At 35.3% G+C, this 22,593-nt stretch overlaps 1 protein-coding gene across 4 annotated transcripts in view; it reads right to left on the reverse strand.

The window, feature by feature from the left end:
- Nucleotides 1–22,593, reverse strand: part of LOC143223109 (ephrin type-A receptor 4-A-like) — a 134,785-nt gene that overhangs the window by 41,025 nt on the left and 71,167 nt on the right. For all 4 annotated transcript variants that reach the window (XM_076450584.1, XM_076450583.1, XM_076450582.1 and 1 more), the window contains exon 2: nucleotides 11,513–11,592. In XM_076450584.1, the coding sequence (XP_076306699.1) occupies nucleotides 11,513–11,592 (80 nt within the window). The remainder of the gene's footprint in view (nucleotides 1–11,512; nucleotides 11,593–22,593) is intronic.

Here is a 22,593-nt window from a genome sequence, read left to right on the forward strand (position 1 = left end):
CTTGAAAATCCTACAGTCTCGCATATTGGGTATATATATACAAACCGACGCGCCGAGAGAAGTAATATGTTATTGAACAGCTATAGTCAGTACGCTATAGGCCTAGGAAGCTATAACTGTGATTAACGTCTATCAATTTGTAAACTACAGAATTGAGCCAGGAATGTTATAGATTTTGAACATTACAAACCGTTCAACTTCAGTGAATTACTTCGGATATTATATTATTTTTAGGAAGACATTAAATATCTTCGGTGTAAGAAATCATCCTATTGTTGGTGTAGGGCCAACTGAACTTATTAACTTAAACGAGGTGTAACAATATAAACTCAGAATTAATTTGTTCGTCGTGGGCTTGAATCATTAATAAAATATTCAGTTCTAGACCTGATACAAGACTCAATGTTGTCTGTAAGTTTGTACAACTGTTATATGTAAACCATCATTGTGTGTGTGTGTGTGTGTGTGTTTATAGCAAAGCTACATCGGGCTATATGCTGAGTCCACCGAGGGGAATCGAACCCCCTCATTTTAGCATTGTAAATCCGCAGACTCACCGCTGTACTAGCGGGAGACTCATCATTTGTAATGACTATCAGTAATAACCGCTATTATAATTTGTATTGTTTTTATTTTTGTATGTTAAAATATATATCTGTTAAAAAAGGAAAATGTGTGTACTAATCTTGTTGGCAAATAACATAAAGTTAATGCATATTAACATTTAATTAACTACTAAGCTAAAAAATCAAAATTCTGACTATTTGATGTAATATAATAAATAGGAGATTCGTCCAAAATGAAAATAATAATACGTAAGATGTAATTTTTTTTCCGATTACGTTACGAGGAAGAAAACGGTTCATGTCCTTTCTCTTACACGTGACTAGCCCGATAATGATTAATTATTACCAACAAGTATTACAAATCTGGAGTTAAAAAATAAAATGGTTGAGGCTTTCCTGGAAGACAAACTTACGCAGTTTCAATGAGGAAAAAAAAAAAATAGCATTTCTGTTCTGCTTATGTAAATAATACAGGTATAATGGTAAAAGTGGTAAATTTTGTAAGGTGTGTAATGGAATCATATTTAATTTAGTAAGATAAAATTTACCATCCATTAAACTACCATCGGTTTAACTAGCTGGCTATACACCCATTAAAGTTTATTCTCTATGGTGACAGTGCTTATCACAAGACAACAGTACTATCAGCACATAACTAATTAATCAATGAAGAGGAACATTTCCTTCAAACTGTAATTACCTAATAAAAAGTCCATTTCTCCTGACAGGTTGGTAGGGAGGTGATGGGTTTCCAATTACGTAGATAAGAGTCAAAGTTTGAAAGACGAATTTCGATAAAACCCTTTATTACATCACGAGCATTTTTTTCTCGGTTTGAACTTCCGGTATTCTCTTCTTTTGCGTCTAATGACCAACGCTGTACCATTCTTATCAGCTTTAGTACATATATCAACAAAGTTAGTGGTGTCACCTGAGTGTTGTAGTCTTACGTTATGGATAATTTGTTCTCTGAGCCACTTTCAACCGACACTCAGTTTTTTCCAGTTTATTTCTTCCGGCTGACCACTTCCGACGGAAGGGTGAGCAGAAAAAAGTGTCGTAATCGGGAAATAAGGTTAGGTGTTCCGCGGTAGCAGCACACGACAAAAATCAGAACGCGTGATTTACAGGAATACAGTAAAGGATATCGGATTTGTGTCAGTCCACATGATTTACAGGTTGGAACTAGTTATATGATTTGTTGAAGTCGTAATGAGCGCCACCAAGTGAGGACACGAGAATTCTCTTCCTTCTTAACAAGCAAGCACAACGTAATTTTACTTCCACAGTAGTAGCTTGGACAATCGTACATTGTTGAAAACGAACACACAATACTAAATAAAACTATTAACAACACACACAGAGTTAAGACGTAAAAATAAATTAAAAATCGAACAGGAAGTTGTTTTAGAGATAAATGTACACATAGAAAAAATTAATTCGTGGCTCTTTTAAAACACTTTAGTCCAAATATGTAATTATGAAAGCGATATACATTCGAAGGTAGAATAAATCGTGAAAGAGAATTTTACGAAGAAGAGTTATTTATGCGAAAATAATAGTAACGTTTTGGTGGAGTTTCTGAACAGAAAAAGCTCAGTTTTTGTTTTCTTTTCTCTGGAAGAAACTAGCACGAGAAGAAACATTCGAAAACGTTTAGAATTTGAAGTAAAATTAAGGTGTTACAAGCTAGAGTAGAAAATCAAACACTGAAAAATAAAGAAATCAGTTCCAATGTTATTGTTAAACATTTTAGACAGCTTTCTCACTGCGAGGACATCTTTAAAGGTTTGAATAGGGATTGAGAGAAACTGTGTCAACGCAGTGAATAAGAGTTTATGTTATCCACTTACACATGCTAATTTTCCATTAAACAAATATAGCCCGGAAGTTTGATAACTAACAAACAGTTTAATAAACACATACACCAAACACAATGAAACCAAAGGAAGACACCAAGAATATTGTTTATTTTGGTTTTCACGCAAAGCTACATGAGGGCTGTCTACGTTAGCCGTCCATAATTCAGCAGTGTAATACTGTGTGTTTGTATTTTTCTTATAGCAAAGCCACATAGGGCTATCTGCTCAGCCCACCGAGGGGAATCGAACCCCTGATTTTAGCGTTGTAAATCCGGAGACATACCGCTGTACTAGCGGGGGGCCAGTGTAATACTAAAATGAAGGCAGTTAGTCATGACCACATACCGCCAATTCTTGGGCTACTTTTTAACCAACGAATAGTGGGATTGACCGTCACATTATAACGTTCCCACGGCTGAAAGGGATAGCATGTTTGATGTGACGGGGATTCGAACCCGCGACCCTCACATTACGAGTCGAGTGCCTTAACCACCTGGCCATGCAGGCCCACCGAGAGTAAGACTTCTTTTCTCTCTCTTGTTATCACAAAATCACATATCTACAGTAAATAACACTTGATGAAGAAACTTATGTCCCATCCATCGTTTCACGTAAGATTTAATTTGTTTAGTATGACAAGTCATACTAAAACTGCTCACGCTTCAAGAGAATAAAACAAATTCCATAAATATATCAACAATTTGGTAAAAGCTTGAACATATTTTTTACTTTTTGTATAACCACACGTTACAATGCGTATACTCTTCTTGATGACGAGAAACCCACTTGAAATAAAAATATATCTCAGAACGGCTGATATGGATATTAACACTTTATTGATAAGCAGATAACAAAAAAGTTAACCTGAAGATGGCCTAGGAATGTTGTTCTCTGCTTATCAATAAAAGTGTTAATACCCACACCAGCCGTTCTGAGGCACATGTTTACAGTTTTGTTTCAGACAAGATTCGGTTTTTACCTCCGCCACCGAAAGTGGACGAAAATTATGAAACACCCTAGTGTGTATTTATCAGTAAAATTTCTCAAAAATGGCTGAAAGGATTTGTACAAAAATTGTTATACATTTGAAGCATAATCCATCTTAGAAGTGATTATATTTAAGATTAAGGGTCACATAAATGTCATGAATTTTTTTTAAAATCGTACCTGTTAGCAGGGGGCTGATTTTGAACATTATCTTTTCTATGCAACTCACAAGCTCGGCATTGGCAGGTTGTTAGGGCTCTCAACTCGTAATCTGAGGGTAGCGGGTTCGAATCCACGTCATACCAAACATGCTTGCCCTTTCAGCCGTGAGGACATTATAAAGTGACGGTCAATCCCGCTATTTGTTGGTAAAAGAGTAGCTCAAGAGATGGCAGTGGGTGGTCAGGACTAGTTGCCTTCCCTCTAGTCTTAACTGCCAAATTATGGACGGCTAGCACAGATAGCTCCTGTGTAGGTTTGCGCGAAATTCAAAAACAAACAAACTATACCTCAGTTTAAAATAATCGGATTTTAATTAAACGCGGTGGACTTACGTTATGCCAAAAATGGTCTGCGTCCGTTGAAAATGATTGACACATTTTCGTTTTTTTTTTTTTGTCTGGAATATGATCAAATTGCACAGCAGAGGTATAGGTTATTTTGAGTGCCCCTTCAATTATAAGAAGTAATAATCTGTTGTCATGGTTATCAGCCTATACAATTACCTAAGTGCGATTAGTTAGTCAGTTACTACTTTGTTCAAACCTCTAACTATGACAATGAACAGATAACCATTTGCTACAGTTTCACGGTATACAAATGCTTGTGCCATATATTTTGATAGATGTTGTAAGTTACAAGGAAAAGATAACTAATTTTAATTTTTTTTGGTGTTATCGTATTGTAGTCACGAGAGAAATTTTATACCAAAACTAAAACTTAACTATAGAATACCGAAAATGTCCAATCAAACAGCAAATGAGACAATATTCCAGTGAAAGCCTTAAAAACTAGCTGAAATTTCTGTTTTAAAATTTTTTGACATTTCCCAACGAAACTTGCTGATAAATATTCCAGAAGAACAATAAATTTAAAAACTGTCATAAAATGTATTTTTTAGTATTTTCTAAACATTGAAATGAACTCAAACAAAAAAAAAAAAACAGAATGATAGATTTATCCAGAATTTAATTTGCACATGAAAGGCAAAGTTTCTTCCACGGACTAGTAGACTAAAAGTAAGTAGGGTAGTCTCGCCAGACTTGTTTATCATATATGCAAACATTTGCGTGGTTTGCATTCTAAGTATGTACAGACGCGCATGATTGTATATTCGAATTCTAAGATTTCACTGAAGCTTATAAAACCCCATGCCCGTCTTCGTTAGTACGCAATGAATAACATTGGGCAAATCCGAAGTCAGTTAATGAGCAATCCAACTTAATGTTGGAAAGAGAAATGCGTGTTGAATGAATATTTAAACAGAAATGAGGATTGCGCCAAAGAATGGACCGTGTAACAACATCGTCGTTTAAAAGTACAGAAAATATTTGTCGTCACACTGTCCTACCAACAAACAACTGATGGAACAAGTTCGTAAATTATCCTCTGCAAATGAAAAACAAATAATCTTAATGCGTGTTGAATGAATATTTAAACAGAAATGAGGATTGCGCCAAAGAATGGACCGTGTAACAACATCGTCGTTTAAAAGTACAGAAAATATTTGTCGTCACACTGTCCTACCAACAAACAACTGACGGAACAAGTTCGTAAATTATCCTCTGCAAATGAAAAACAAACAATCTTAAAATGTTACGTGCTGTTATAGTTAAGTCTTAACCTCATCATAAAAAAGAGCAAATACCAATAACTACATCAGACAGGGTACACAAGTCTGACGTGACGATCAAAATAAATATAAACAAATACTTATTGGCTTTGGCAAACGCATGTGAAAGGGGAAAAAACAAAGAACCACAACATGTAAACGAGTTGGTTCGGGTGTAAAAGCAAGGAGAAGGTACCAAAACATGTAAAGAAGTTAGTTCAGGTGTGAAAAAAAAGAGAAGGTACCACATGTAAAGAAGTTAGTTCGGGTGTGAAGAAAAAGAGAAGGTACCACAACATGTAAAGAAGTTAGTTCGGGTGTGAAGAAAAAGAGAAGGTACCACAACATGTAAAGAAGTTAGTTCGGGTGTGAAGAAAAAGAGAAGGCGCCACATCATGTAAAAGAAGTTAGTTCAGGTGTGAAAGCAAAGAGAAGGTACCACAGCATGCAAAGGAATTAGTTCGTGGGTCAGAGACTCGTCTTTGTTTCATAACTGATAGTGTTTAAAGTGGTGACTACAGCTATTCAAAAAATAAGTTATATTATTGACAAATATCGATTTTTCTTTTCTAATTGTTCTATAATATAGAAACATTTCGTAACAACAGTTTTTATCAAAATCAAATAAAATGAACGAACTTAGTGTCTATCGCGAAGGTCGGACAGTACATATTATAGGTTGTATAAATCCTTAACTCTTATTGTCTGATTAAAACAGGACTTTGGGTATAGTGACTGAGTTACACTCTTGACAACGTATAATACTACACATGTCTGAAGAGATTACTTGGGAGCGAGTGGTCCGTGCAAAGGATAGCATTACGTCTGAATAATGTAATTCCTAACTCACGATCCGACAACAGACTTTTTCCTTTTACAAGTATACTTACTATTTTCTCTTCCGACAACTTCTGTAAATAAATATGGATTCTGTTCTTATTCGATGTAAATATTTAGTAGAATAACATGGAATTTTAATTCAATATTTTAATTTTTGTATGTATATACGGTATAATTCCTATAATATCGTTGACAAACTCTTTACTACATCATATATTCTATCTTTTCTCCACAATATAGTTTCTATTTTTTCCTACCCTATGGTATAAATATTCTTTCTGTTTTAAAAATGTGCATCTTTTGTCTAGCATCTGTTACTCTAACATTTGTTTATGGATCTGATCTACCTTTAATTTCCACAGGTTATTTGTTACTACAGGTGTGGTCTTGGAACACGTTTGTTGTTCTAACTATTGGCCCACCCACGTGGAATACAGCTACAACCGGATAACGACCCCCCCGTGATTCCCCACCAATCAATTTTTAATTACGACTCTAATTACATCCACAACTGTATCATTTCCAACCCTATATGGACTTCGTTCTATTCCAAGCAGTCTAGTTAACGGCTCAAGGGTACATTTTCTAATAGATATTCAATTTAGTGCTCGTGATAGGTTTAAACATTTAGCAGACTATGCAAATCTCAAATGCAGCCACAAGTTAGGTTAAAATTGAACGGTTCAGAAAGGTTTGCTTGTCTAGTTAAACCACAGTTTTAGAAACAATCTATGTATCTATTACGCTTAAACATGTATTGTCATCTGTGGTAAAGAAATGAGCTACTGTGTTTTCACCTGCATTATGACATTAAACATATTTTACATATGATATGGTATTAAACGTGCTTTTCATGCTTTCTGTAAAAGTAGGCTCATTTCACATGAAGCACTACACACGTCTTCACCTGTGGTACGACACTGAATAAATATTTTCCGTGATGAAGATTACACACGCTTCAAATGTGTCATTAAACACATTTTTCACATGTAATATTTCATTAAATATTTAGATAGTATCTAACTTTCAATCATTTAATAAATAGTCTGAGACGTAACTAAGTGCAATATGAAATCAGAGAAACGTAAAGTAGCAATGACAAACTTCGCCTGAGGATCGCGGGTTCGAATGCCGGTCACACCAAACATACTCGCCCTTTCAGCCGTGGGGCCTTTATAATGTTACGATCAATCCCACTTTTCGTTGGTAAAGGAATAGCCCAAGAGTTGGCGGTGGGTGGTGATGACTAGCTGCCTTCCCTCTAGTCTTACACTGCTAAATTACGGAAAGCTAGAGCAGATAGCCCTCTTGTAGCTTTGCGCGAAGTTCAAAAACAAACAATCTCGCTATATACTAAGCAAGGAAATGAATATATAATGCTAGAGAGGTTAACAAATTAACAGTTAATGAACTAGTCTCGTAAAAGTTTCTTCAGTGGTTGCTCACCTTAAAGCCACTATTGTAGGAAATATTATGCTAATCACTGATTCGTGTGACAACTGACATCATAGAACGTTCTATAGTTGTAAAGTGCACACGAGAACAAAAACAGCGCACAGAAAATGTCCTGATTAATAATTAGCTAAGACCGTTACATCTCAATAAACAGTAATGCCAAGCCTCTTATTGTCAGGAGTCTTTTGTTTTTCTTAACACAAAAAATGAACAACAATACACCCTAGTTTGTCCAGAGCATATTGGGTTTATTTTCGTTAAGAAACAATTTCTCTGTACCCGCAGTTAGTATTGATTTTGATATGAGAAATCTGCAAACTGTAAGTGTATATCTAACGAATATAAATAAACTCTGAGTTTTCGGTCTTGGAGAGAAGCAATATATATATATATATATATATACTACAAACACCTAGCCTCACGTGCTCACGATTCACGTGCAAACTGTTAAAAGCACTTACATTATGCTCTTGCCAAATAATTATCATTTGAGCTTTATGTGGTCGACTGTTTGGTCAACAAGTTTCGCCCACCATCATTGGGATGTGCCTTGAGCACCGCCTAAACAAGGACAGAGTACTTATAGCGATAATTACTGTTACACCTGCAGTCTCTTAGGAAACAACCTCTAATTATTTTATTATGAGCCTTCAGTTCAACAGAGTTCAAGTTTTCTCTTAATGTATGCACGCAAGCTGAACGACAGACTGGTGATAACGTCTGTAAATTTGAAGTGATATTAAGAAAGCACCACTAAAGTAATCTAGTTGTGAAAATCTCACTTCTCAATATTTTCCCGTAGATAACATTTATCAATGAACCACATATCCGTATAACATTTCCAAGAACCTCTGTCCTGAAACCAAATATCAAAACAGTGAGATCAAATTTATTTTTCTTGATGTTCCATCAGGTCGTCCCTCATACTTTCTTAAGGTACTTTTAAAAATCTTCTTATACACATGTAGATATTGTTTTGTGTGTGTGTTTTCTTATAGTAAAAACACATCGGGCTATCTGCTGAGCCCACCGAGGGGAATCGAAACCTAATTTTAGGGTTGTAAATCCGTAGACTTACCGCTGTACTAGTAGAAGGCAGATATTGTTTTATTTCAATTTTCTTAAAATCACGTCTTCAAGTTTTTGAAAAGTTGTCATTCAAGTCACTAGTTGCGTCCTTTCTGACCATTCTTTTCTACGTGTCTATTAACAAAGGTTTCTATTTACTGTTTATACTACAAGTATTATTTTACATTCTTTCTAACCGTTTTTTTACATTTATTTCTTTATTTTTGATTTTTTTATAATGTAATTCAATCCAGTTTTTCTGGAAGTTCTCTTTCAATTTTCTTTACGATTAATCTTCATGTAAACACTTCTTCATATTATTTCTGATCCCGTCTCTTAAAATTGTTCCTTGAGCACTTCCTTATTACTGTTTCCTTACAGTTATTCCTAATTATTGTTTTGTTACAGCTCTTACTGCCTACTGCATTCTTACAGTTGTTCCTTAAGCTTTATCTTACTAATGTTTTTTTCAGTTGTTCCTTAAGCACTTCCTTATTACTGTTTCTTCACAGTTATTCCTAATTATTGTTTTGTTACAGCTCTTACTGCCTACTGCTTTCTTACAGTTGTTCCTTAAGCTTTATCTTACTAACGTTTTTTTTTCAGTTGTTCCTTAAGCTCTTCCTTACTACTGTATTCTCACAGTTGTTCCTAATTATTGTTTTGTTACAGCTCTTACTGCCTACTGCTTTCTTACAGTTGTTCCTTAAGCTATTCCTTACTATTGTTTTCTTATCTTTATCTTATTCTTCTTCAATTTCCTTCTTATCACCATTTTCTTTAAAAATATTTTTGTTCTTTCTGTATCATTGTTACCCTACTATGATAGCGTTCTCTGCATAAACATTTTCGTAAATTAAACCAGTAAATTAGAAAGTTTCATCGAAAGGTGCGTGGCATTAAAATAAATGAAGTGCCAAATTTGGCGATCAAAGTATACATACCAAGTGGGAAAAATGAGTAACATTTTACCTTACTAGTGTAAGTTTTGCCTCTTGTGGATGAACAATTTGTGTACATTTTTACGTAAGTATCATTCAACACAAAGGCAGTATCTTCGAAGTAAATTAGGAAGCCACCAATGATTAATACAACTCTAGTATAGGTGGTAAGTTATTAGCGAACATAACATGAGTGAAAATGCGAACAATATTCCATGATTAACAGATGTTTATGGCTTGCTTTCATAAAAGCTAATGAAATGAAAACTGATAGTAATGCAAATGACATTCCAATGAAAATAATAATATTTATAAAGAAGGGGTGTGTACACTTGTCTGAAGCTTTTTGAAGGTCGTGCAAATATTTATGACAAGAAATTAAAGGCGTAGATATAAATACACATAGAAATATATAACGTGATTCTTAAATAAATATTCTAGCCTGCTAACAAGAAACGTTAAATGGGAAATAGAGGTTTCTCTCGTATAATATTGGAATTAATCAACGTAAGTTCCTACAAATACAAACAATTTTGTCTCTAATTTTTGTTCTACATACACTATTCGAATATGCAAATCTGTTGCTAAATACAACAATCTGTGTATCAGTCGCTAAACACACCCTTTTGAGCATCTAATGTTAGTACACCAACTTTAAAATCTTTTGTTAAATACATATATCTGCATTCTGTTGTTTAATACATCTTTCTGTAAATCTGTCGCTAAATACATCAATCTGACCACCTGATGTCAAATAATACACCCATTTGAACATCTACTGTTTCATACAACCATCTGCATTCTGCTGCTAAATACACTCATCTGTAAATCTTGTACTAAATACAACCGTCTGAACGTCTATTCCTAAATACACACATATGAACAACTGATATTAAATAAAACGTCCATTTGAATATATATTGTTAAATACATATATCTGAGAAGACTAGCAATCCTTCATGAGGAAAGAAAATATATGTAAGTTACACATAAAATGACATGTCATATACTATCACTTAATGAACGAACAGTACGTGGAGGTCTTCTGCCAAATTTTGTTTAAAAAGAACAAAATATAGTATAATGTACCAAAATCAATCCAAAATCGAGAAATATGAACATATTTTATAAAAAATGAACAAAATCCAATAGAGTATGGGCCTAAATATTTCTTAACGACCAAAGGTAACAGGAAAGGAAGCAAAGGCGTCAGGACCTCCCAGAATCCGTGAAACAGACCCTCAGAATACAAGCAAATGCTTGAATAAATAATGTTCGGAGAATTGCATCGAACAAAACAGTTAAATAATGTTGACGCACGTAATAACTTCAGACACAAATACAGAAAGAAAAACACAAATCTGAGAATTAAAAAAATTGAAATGAGCTAAATTTGGAAAACAGCAACAAACAACGGGAAGAAAAATAGAAATCAGACAATACTGGAGAATCCGGAAAAACGGAAAAAAAATCAAATAAACTCACACAGTTAAATGAAAATTATTTGCTTTTGTAAAGTATTGAATTGAAGTAAGTTCGGAAAACGGCAAAAGACAAATCAGTTAAAGGATTGGCGGACTGGAGTAGCTATAGAAGTGTATACGCTTGACTGGTACATTGAGACCTCTGTGAATCATGATGGGACCTTAGAATCCCGCAGCGGGATATGGATATATTGTGCTAGTTGATAATAAAAGTATTATATCTACTTTTTTGGGGGTAAAGTTAATCTTCAGTTATCAGGTTGGTATATATTGCTATTTAAACAACTCATATGCAGAGTTTAAGCCAGGGCTGAGAAAAAATGTTAACAGAAAGTTCTAGCTAAACTAAAAAAAGAAAACTTAATATGAGATAAAAGTTAATTATAATTCGTATCTTATAACAAACTCATGCATGAGTAACATTATGATATTTCCAATATGTAAAAACAATTAAGCAATATTAAAAACAAGCACTTACTCCTGGGGTTCTAGCCTGTGGTCCATAGGGATATCTAGTCCAGTCCAGGGAACTTTCTGTTGTTGTGTCCAACAATACAACTGAAAAAACAAGACGAACGTGGATAAATACACAGGAGAAGTTAATCAAGTATTTTCATTATTTTCCTATTATATACGCTTACAGAATAAAGAGGCTGGCCAGGTTTATCTAAATAAATAATTGAAATCTATCCACAGATCTCTACGTATAAATTAATATACTGTACAGGAGACTCGCAAGATCTGGAGTCTAGCCATGCGTCTATAAATATAAATTAATATACTCTACAGGAGATTTGAAAGATCTGGAGTTTATCCACGGATATCTAACTACAAATTAATATACTCTACATGAGACTCGAAGGCTTTAAGGCCTAGTTATAGGTCTCCAAAGTATAAATTAATATACTGTACAGAAGACTCGCAAGATCTGGAGTCTAGCCACAGGTCTCTAAGTATAAATCAATACACTGTACAGGCGAATCGCTGGATTTGTAATCAAGCTATTCACTGTTTCCAAAATAGATGAATATACTATAAAGAAAGCTTGTACGATCCAGAAAATAATCACGCAGTTTTTTGAGTAAGTGATGACATACACAGGAGGCCCTCTGATTAAGGATAGTCTAAACACTTACTCAACTTTAAGGTTATTTTAGCCTCAAAATTTTAAAGATAGTTTTCGGACTCTGTAGTAATCCTGCCGACAACGCTGTAAGCCTTATCCATAAGTTTTCATATTTTTTCTCGACGTTTTCTGAAATATAACGTTGGTTTCATCAATAATTCATATAATGTATCCTTTTGTTAATGGCTTGGCTACTAATTTGTACAGTGTATTCCCTGTTTGATATGACTCAGGCAGTCATGAGATCGGCAAAGTTGGTTTAGTGAATATTTTATGAAAAAGACAGGGGCTGTGTTTTCTGTTAGCTGCCACGTTTACTACAAGATATTATTCTAAAAAAAATTCTTAAAATGATTGTTTCTTTCAGACCACTTGTCCTAACTTCAAAGAAAAATAATTTTTACCAAAGGCACTTTGAGAATCACAAGTTGTTTTCAAAACGGTTTTGTATACTTTACGACGCGAATCAAAAACTGTCACAGATGTTCATTGTGGTTTCCGTTGCTTTCCATTATCACATTAAGTCTTCTCTAAACGAAACTACTGCGAGCATCATCTGTTGTGGACAATGATAACTGATCTTCACAATATTCTGCGCAATTACACATTATTTATTTAAATCTTTGATTTCGTATTGTAGAAAAAAGAAATATGAACAATCTTAATTTGTAAGAAAAGTGATCGAAGTAGACAGTATGATTTTGAAATATTTTATAACTCGTCCAAACAATCCTAAATAAAACCCATGATTCTCGACGGGAAATTTGGAATTCGTGGCCACCAGCCTCGATAGTGCAGTAGGCAGCGCGTCAGTCTCATAATCTCAAGGCCATGAGTTCGAGCTTCATCCGGGATATTCATTTAGGCCCGCACAGCCAGGTGGATTAAGGCGTTCGACTCGTAATGTGAGGGTTGCGGGTTCGAATCCCCGTCGCACCAAACATACTTGCAATTTCAGTCGTGGAGGCGTTATAACGTGACGGTCAATCCCACTATTCGTTGGTAAAAGAGTAGCCTAAAAGTTGGCGGTGGGTGGTGATAACTAGCTGCCTTACCTCTGGTCTTACACTGCTAAATTAGGGATGGCTAACGCAGATAGCCCTCGTGTAAGTTTGAGCGAAATTCAAAAAACAAAACAAACCAATCCTGAACACCTATGTAGTTTTAAGACATTAACTTCTTAACTGTGATGTTTTTTAATGCTACATGGCAATGTAGCCAGCTGCTTTTGACGCCCCTGTATAACCTGAAGCTCCATTGTTGCATGGAAAGAGAAAGTACCCCAGATCATGATGGAACCTCCTCCACTGTGTCGTGTAGAAAATGTCTCCGGTGGGATATCCTTATCGTGCCAGTAACGTTGGAAGCCATCTGGACCATCCAGGTTAAATTTTTTCCCATCAGAGAACAAAACTTTCGTCCACTTTTCTACATCCCATGTTTGGTGCTTCTCAGCAAAGTTTAACCGAGCTGTTTCGTGGTGTGGAAGGAGGTGTGACCTTTGAAGACGTTTACGGATTTTAAAGCATTTCTCTCGTTAATGCCATCTTATTGTTCTTGAGCTGCATTCTGCGTCCGTAAGGGCTTTAATCTAGTTAGACGATCGGCTGGTGTCTTGCCGGATAACCCGTCGAATCCTCCTGCTCAACGCCGGCGAAATTTTCTTGGGCCGACCACTTGAAATTCCCGTTCCGTATCCCTCAGGGTCTTTTAAGAAACTTGCAATAGCAAATTACTACGTTTAATCTCACCAGTGATGGCACGTTGAGAAAGACCTTGCTTTTGCAGCTCGACAATTCTGCCAAGTTCAAACTCTGTTAACTTTTTAGCCTTTGCCATTTTTTTACCCAATGTAACACAGGAGATGTCAGTGGAAGATGCTGACAAGGCTAATGCTTGAAAACAAATGACTAAATTTCGTTACGTGTTTACCGATTAACGCTTCGTTTTAGTATGGACTTAAACTTTTCACCAGCTAGTATTTACGATAATTTCATAGTGTTCACATTTTTCCCTGTCAAATGCTAAAAATGTTTTTATTTTTATTTTCCTTTTCTTATTTACATCTTTCGAATCTCTACTCAAATAAGTGGTTGAGTCTAACAACGCAAAATGGATATTTTTCTTTATGTTCATTGGCCTTAAGATTTGGGCCAGTAGTGTATATATTGCATGATAATACATATTTTTGATATCACTTGTGATTATACATAATACATGCAAAATGTTTCTCGACATGAACACAGATAGTTTCTAAAAACTTTTGTTTTTGTTTTTTATAATATATACATATTGACGCTGTACATAAATTACCAGTGAATTTAAGAGTTCGGCTCATATTTTCTTCATAAACCACAACAAAGGAAACATATATGTTCAGAGATGCCAACCATTACGACTTGAGCGTAATCATTACGATTTTGGTGTATGCATTACGACTATACGCTCATACAGACAAATATTACGACTTGTTGCAACTCCCAAATTATTATATATTATATAGGCCTATACAATAAAGTGATAAATTGTTCCCCCGGGGCTTGAAAGGGGTGAAAGGAAAATTTCTAGTGAGATACAAATAAATTTTGATAATAAATAAAAGACATAGTCCAAATGGCTACTTGCGATAATCATGTTTGTGCTTGAAATAATAAAATATATTTGTATCTCCGATGTCAACCAATAGTTTAAGTGCTGTGCTTCTCCATACTGGGTACGTGGGGGAATCCATAATTACGCCATCAGTGCTTGTCAGCCAATCAGCGCTCGCGTAGATAGGTATTTCTCGTTTTCTAAGCGGCATAGAAACACCAATGCGATCGTTCACAAGGTGGAAAAAAAGAGGCCTCGTTCACCAAATTATCATGCTTCTGGCAAATCTAAAAGGACTAAAACTGTGAATCAAAAATTTAGGAAAGAGTATAGTGCAAAATATCCGGTCATTGCATCAAAAGTCAGTGACAGTCATGCGTTTTGTACAATTTGTCGCAAATATTTTTCTGTGACGCATGACGGAATAAAGGATTGTTCCAGACATACAAAATCGGCATCTCATCAACAAAAGGCTAAGGCGAAGACAAAAACGATGCAGGTAACGACATTTATGAGTAAGAATTCAGAATATGAAAAAGAATTTCAAAAGAATCTTTTTAAATTTTTTTATTAAATACACAAAACACAGTCATAAATGAGCAATCTATAGCAGTAATAAATAATAATAGTTATAATAATAATATAATAATAAACAGCTTAGAGACATTGGTCAGGCCTAGTAGCCGCAAAGGATAAAGGGCTCTGTCTACAATCATTACGCTAGTCATTTGAAATAGTTGGCATCTCTGTATATATATATTCAAATAACAGTTTACTGTTTTCAGTTAGTGTTACTACAACAATTTGAATTGTTAGGAATAACGTTATTGTAAAATATAAATTTCAAGATAGTTTAGATCTGACTAGGTATGACGACACTGAGTTGTGGTTTTTAATAATAAACCATATGTTTTGAAAAGTGTAAACACGAAAAATATATAGATATAGCTTAGAAGTGCTTTAATAATATGATTAAAAGCGTATCTACGTATACAGTGTCACATTTGTAGCGAAACATTTGAAATATCGTAAAAAGATTTAAAAACACAAAATGAATACAAGTTACTAGTTGATTATTTTGATTACTATAAACGTAGTATATGTTTTCAGTCAAAAAACCAACCTGAGGCATCTTTATTTTATTATTATATGCGGTTAAACATTATTCAAGTTAACATTATTACGGCATATATATAATATACGTATAGACGTACTCAAAATGTATTGCAATAACATCACGCACTCACGCTAGTTGCACGCAGATCTTATCACATTTCATAAACAGGGCTCGTAATTAACGTTTTAAGTGCCACCTGGCCACAGTTGTTTAAAGCTTTAGGTGCCAGAAAATGGTTCACCCCTCAACGAAATTGTATGTTCATTTATTCCTTACTTTCTTGACACCTTTTCTAAAAGTTCTCGTCAAACGTCCGGCATTGTCACAGCCAACTAGCTATCTGCTATAATCACCACTAGTTTGACAAGCACTGCTGTTACAGTATCTATTGTCACCCTTTTCCCTTACTTACTTTTCTTGGGGCTTTCCTGTATCCATAAACACTGGCATGTGATGGTTGTAACCTAGAGCTTAGTGGGCTTGCCTAGACTTGGGTAGATACAAATTTGAATCCAAACAATGGCAACCGCAAATATATATATGATCGAAGCCACATACGACAACGTTCTGACGTATTTAGACCTAAGTATAAATCTAGGTTTAAACACTAACGAAAAACCGATTCTTCGCTGTAGCTGTCATACTAAACATAAAGCATTATAATACTTATATTAACATCTTCTAAGAATATTTGTAAAGGACGCTGTTTTGTTTTACTGCTACTAATGTCAGTTCAGGTGTAGGCTTAGATATACAATAAGGTGAGTAATAGCAGTAGTAATAATAAACATACTTGTAGAGATTTATCTACATTGGAAAAAGACATGCATAAATTGCTGATTATTTATATTAATAAAAATATATAAATGTTGCTTCCATTTTTATATGTCAATTCATGACTAACAACTAACGCTAGCCAAGGTAGGTTACTCAGTATGTACTGGTCTATAAATTGTAATCACTTTCTGTATATGTCCAGCAAGGATTCGAATCCTGGTCGGACAATGCTTACAACCTTGAAATAATACTCATGGTACGAATACAAATAATCTTAATTTACCTTCAGATTACAGTCAAACCTATACTGACCAGAACAAAGTGCAATCCATCCTTTACTGACCAGATCAGAGTTCAATTCATCCTACATTGACCCTATCAGAGTACAATTCATCCTATAATTGCTCTATCAAAGTACAACTATTTCTACACTGACAGAGCTAAATCCACCCTATAATTGCCGGATTAGCCGGTCGGAAATGACGTTTTGATAATATACATGTCTGAAATGTGAGATGATCGCTGTGACAATTATTTCGGGTCAATCGAGGGTGCATTAATAACGAACAAAAATCGGGCACTCTTTCACATTTCTATATTCCCGACTCACTTTTTTAGGATTTGTTTTTGTTTCTTGTTAATTTCGCGCAAAGATACACGAGGACTATCTGTGCTTGCCGTCCGTAATTTAGTAGTGTTAAACTAGGAGGAAGGCAGTTATTCATCACTACCCATCACCAACACTTGGGCTACTTTTACCAACGAATAGTGGGATTGGTCGTTACATTATAACGCCCCAACAGCTGAAAGGGGCGAGCATGGTTGGTGTGACGGGGATTCAAACCCACGACCTTCAGATTGCGAGTTGAGCACCCCAACCACCTGCCCACTACTTTTTAAGAACATATAGAACTGGATATACACCAGTTTCGCTTCCATCATAACGGCTAATAACCGTACATTGAAAATACGGTTTTCTAATGTAGTTATTAGGTAAGAACAAATGCCAGAGCAATATAACTTGATTAGGTTCAGCAAGTAAGTAGGGTGTGTTGTTGCTTGTTAATGTCACAAGGTACGCTCTCAAATCACACGTACTGTTCTTCAGCGGCGGGAAATTAGTGCATTTTCCAGGCCTAACTGCCTCGAGACTTCATCTTAAAGGACGTTCATAGCTAATTCAGTTTGATATATTCAGTTTTAACTGGGACCAATAAGCACAGTTGTTCATAGGACAACGTTTAGTGAATACACTAGCTGTCTTTCGTGTTTAGCCATTATTACCTCTTTTCCGTTGCATTAAAAGTTACAACCAAGCCACAACTGGCTAGACTCTAAGCGGCTGTTTGAATGTTAGACATTATGTGCTTGCACACCCAAATAACCACACAACTTATATTAACTGCTATTCTCAATTCGTACGTGCAGCCTGCGAACTGCATTTGTTAGCTGATATTCCTACCACGTATGATACTATCAAAACATGTCATTGTAATTACAGTTTCTTCCTAAAGTTTGTATCCTGTTACTCTGTGGTTATTTCTAGTCCATATTTAAAATTATACATATATTTACATTCGTTTCGTTATTTACCTTTATTACACAGTCGCTAAAGAAAAGGATCGAATATATACAATAGGTCAATAACGATGACGAATACGGCTATCCTTTGGTCCTGAGTTATTAATTCAAGCTGTTGGAAGGGGAGCTGATAAACTGCATGCTGTGAGAGACATAAAAAGAGCAATCACATCTTGAAGAATCAATGTGTCAACAGGCAGATACTCTGTCAATAAGCAGACATGTGGCACACTCCCTCACATCCTGCTCGCTCTATCAAAACAATTTATATTCAATTGTCATAAGGTGAGAAAACTATGCGCGAGAACACGTCATTTTGAGGCCAAGTCTGTCACTTACATTCAGCCATGGTGACTGGCTGAGAGTAGCAGTGTGTATATATATACAATACATCAAGGTTTTGTAAGTTCATACCCTTGTCGCTTTCAATCACGGCTTTATAACTTCATTAGCAGGGCTCAGCCCGTTCTTGGCTTTCAATTTTATGTGTGGTTCTCTAGCTATTATCATAAGAAACACACGGGAAAACTGGTGAAAGAAAAAGGCAAGAGAGTCACAGATAGCTGACCTATCAAGTTACAACGAGAAAGAATGAAATTAAAACAAGTAAATAATATTCTGGTGAGTTTGATAATGAGACGCGCTTTATTATTTTCTAAATAAAATAAGTCACACGGTTATGCAGTTTCACCTCGTCAAATACGTCATTTCTTTATCTGTTTGTGTGTCTTTCTCTTTATCCACCAATCTGTCTATCTTTTTCAGTCTGAATACGTACAGCGAAATAAGTTTAAATAAGTATACAAACTCATTACTGAATACACTGTATTGTTTACAAGTGCAAAAGTTGGTTAAACAGGGCGCTTGAACACACTGACAAATACTAAACGTATCAAACATATTTTAATCACAAACTCATTATTGTATACACTGTACTGTTTATAAGGGCAAAAGTTGGTTAAACAATCACTTAAACACTTCCACAAGTATTAAACGTAAATTATCAAACATATCTAAACCACTGATGATTTAAAGTGTACAGTCAATCACGAACGACTACTACAAACTCTTGACCTTGTAGATTAACCTATATACAAAAAGAGACAAGTGGTATATGTGTTGGACTCAGTGTGATAATACTAAGTTTAAACTATCACATCCTTACGGATCAGATAACATCTTCTTCTTTCCTTTATCAATAAACCACTCACCAGCAGCAAACTAGAATAAATACAATCAACAAACCAGCGATATAGGATATTATTTGTTAAACAAACAGTCCCATGTTCCTAGTAGTTATATACTACCTTGGCTTTGGAATATATTTGCTTTGCTACACTGTTTTTTTTTCTGCACTATCATGGTGTATTTAGGTATACATATGTAATGTTTTATTTTACTTATGTCTTTGTTTTTTAATTTAACACAAAGCTGCTCGAGGGCTATCTGCGCTAGCCATCCCTAATTTAGCAGTGTAAGAATAGAGGGAAGGCAGCTAGTCATCACCACCCACCGCCAACTCTTGGGTTACTCTTTTACCAACGAATAGTGGGATTGACCGTCACATTATAACGCCTCCACGGCTGAAAGGGCGAGCATGTTTGGTGCGACCGGGATTCGAACCAATGACCCTCAGATTACGAGTCGAACGCCTTAACCCACCTGACCATGCCGGGCTTTCCTTAGGTCTCCACGCAAACTTGCTTATTTTGTTATGCCTATATTTTATTGTACTTTATCGTATCTATATCATCCTGTATTGCTTATATATATTTATATATTATTTTGATGTAGTTAATTCTATATACAATATTACTTTATTTATGTTAACATATTATTCGGTATACTTCCACTCAGAGGTTCTTATTAATTTAGTTACTGCCTTCTTACTATTTCAGTTTACACATACTCCTACATTATTTACGTCTCAATACATAATTCTAATGTTCTAATTTCTCTGTACGGTAGAGTTAATAATATATAATAGTAACTCTCTCAGTTACGTTTGTAAATATTATTATTTAACATACGTATCTGCCAATTGTTTGTTAATTTGTTTCTATATTAATTCCGTTTTCTTTACGCCACAAACGGCTGAATTATCGTGATTTAGTTATGATTTTAATTTAAACTGCTTTTGCATATTTATGGCCTAGCGCGTAAGGCGTGCGACTCGTAATCCGAGGGTCGCGGGTTCGCGCCCGCGTCGCGCTAAACATGCTCGCCCTCCCAGCCGTGGGGGTGTATAATGTGACGGTTAATCCCACTATTCGTTGGTAAAGAGTAGCCCAAGAGTTGGCGGTGGTGGTGATGACTACTGCCTTTCTAGTCTTACACTGCTAAATTAGGGACGGCTAGCACAGATAGCCCTCGAGTAGCTTTGTGTGAAATTTCTAAACAAACAAATTTGCATATTTACCTTATTTTGATTATGTATACATGTTGTTAATATTCATATTTGATACCTATTACTGCAGTAATAAATTAATGATATTTTGCAACCTCTGCTTCACAAATTACGCTTTTAGAATGAATTTTACATGATTTCATACATCAAAATATAAAAGTAGCCAGCCATTAACCTCCTAACTAGTACTCTCTTAAGCAGAACCCCAACTTTACAAGTACCTTGAACTCCTCGGCTCACTAGAGCTCCCGAATCAGAAGGTGCCTTGGCCACTTAAGGTACCGCCCTTCGGCCCTCCTTCTTTGAATACGTAATTACTTCAAGTATTTCAAACATCGTTTATGGCAGTGATTGGACTGTGAGCCATCAAGTTAAAATTATGTTGTATATAGTATTCAAATATCAAACTTAGCTTTATTTGAATCCATATGTTATAGCTCTGTATTTTTGATAGCTTTGCAACTATACTTTTTTATAGGCAGCTCATAATGCCATTTTTCCTGGAAACACAAACTTAATCTTTTCCGTTAGCAGACAAAAAAATAATTAATTAAATCCATATGTCTAATAATCTACCTGTGTTATCCACGGGAATCAAATGTTGAAGAATCACTTTATTTTAACACACACACATAAATTACTATTTTCCATCAACTCCGAGAAACCTACTTCGCTCAAAACAACTGCTTACAAACAGCTCTTTAAATACACTATCCCCTCCTCACCTCACATCATGAAACAATACCGTCCTTTCAGGTTTTTTGTAACAATGTGATTACTTTCGCTGACCTATAATTATGGAGCCGTTCTTGAATGATGGGCTTTATACTGAAGCTTGCTGAAAACTGTAACTGCTTATTTATAGTTTTGTCAGCTAATGTGCTGATAACATCTGCGCATTCAATGAGTGGTCAGTCTACTTCCTTTGATGGGCTGGTCGTGGCTAGTAGTTGTGGTTCACAAAAAAATGCTCTCCGAAATTTCGGGCTATAGGTGCATTATAAGAGTGACTGTCATATCCAATTATTCGATTAGAACAGCTTTAGAAATGACGGAAAGTGCTTTTGACTAGCTTCCTTCCCTCTAGTTTATGACTTCAAAAATTAGGAACTGTTAATGCAGAAAGCCCTTGTGTAATATTGTTCAAATTTGCGAAGGAAATAAGTGTATGTTTTATTTTATTGGTTGAACGACAAAAACCCTAAGTTCTGGTCTCGGTTCAGGTCAGCCATTTTAACAAAGGTGTCTGAAAGAACACCTGTAATTGCATGAAGATAAATACAGGATATCATTGACTACTCAAACCTCGAAATATCATAAAACAAGAGTGTAATGTATAACATTATTTTTGTGAAAGTTTTATACCTTGCGTATTATTATTATTATTATTTACATTTTAACCTAGTGGCATGTCTTATACGGCTTCCTTCAGCAAATCATGTCCATAGGGGACAGCAGAATAATGAGTTCTTAAAAGATGTATTAATATTGCACACAAAATCACGCATTATCACTTTCTATCATCTTTGAGGCGGTCGTGACCTAGTGCTTATTAGTGTGCCAAGCTACATATCATAAGGTCTAAGGTTCGAGAGGTTGACAGGCACTGTCATCTTAAACCGTCTGAGCATTATACAGTTATAACTCACTGTTAATCGTAGTCATTTGTGTAGAGGGCGAGTATTGCTGGCTGGTTGTCTTCCTCTATTCAACAGTTCTAAATTACGTTGGGTTATGCTTGAACCTTACAGATCTCCGAACTTGTGTTGCATAAAATGACGTACATGTTGATTAAGCTAATTCGTTTATTAATGTCGAACCAACACACGATAAAAACAATTTTTAGAACCAGAATAATACATATTAAAGGTTCGAAGTAGAGCTGAGACTACGAGATACGACATCGTTAAAACTCTACAAGCATTTTATTCATGCTCTTTATTATACTAACTAATCAAC

The sequence above is a fragment of the Tachypleus tridentatus genome, chromosome 8 (genome assembly GCF_004210375.1).
Source record: "Tachypleus tridentatus isolate NWPU-2018 chromosome 8, ASM421037v1, whole genome shotgun sequence".
Classification (NCBI taxonomy): domain Eukaryota; kingdom Metazoa; phylum Arthropoda; class Merostomata; order Xiphosura; family Limulidae; genus Tachypleus; species Tachypleus tridentatus.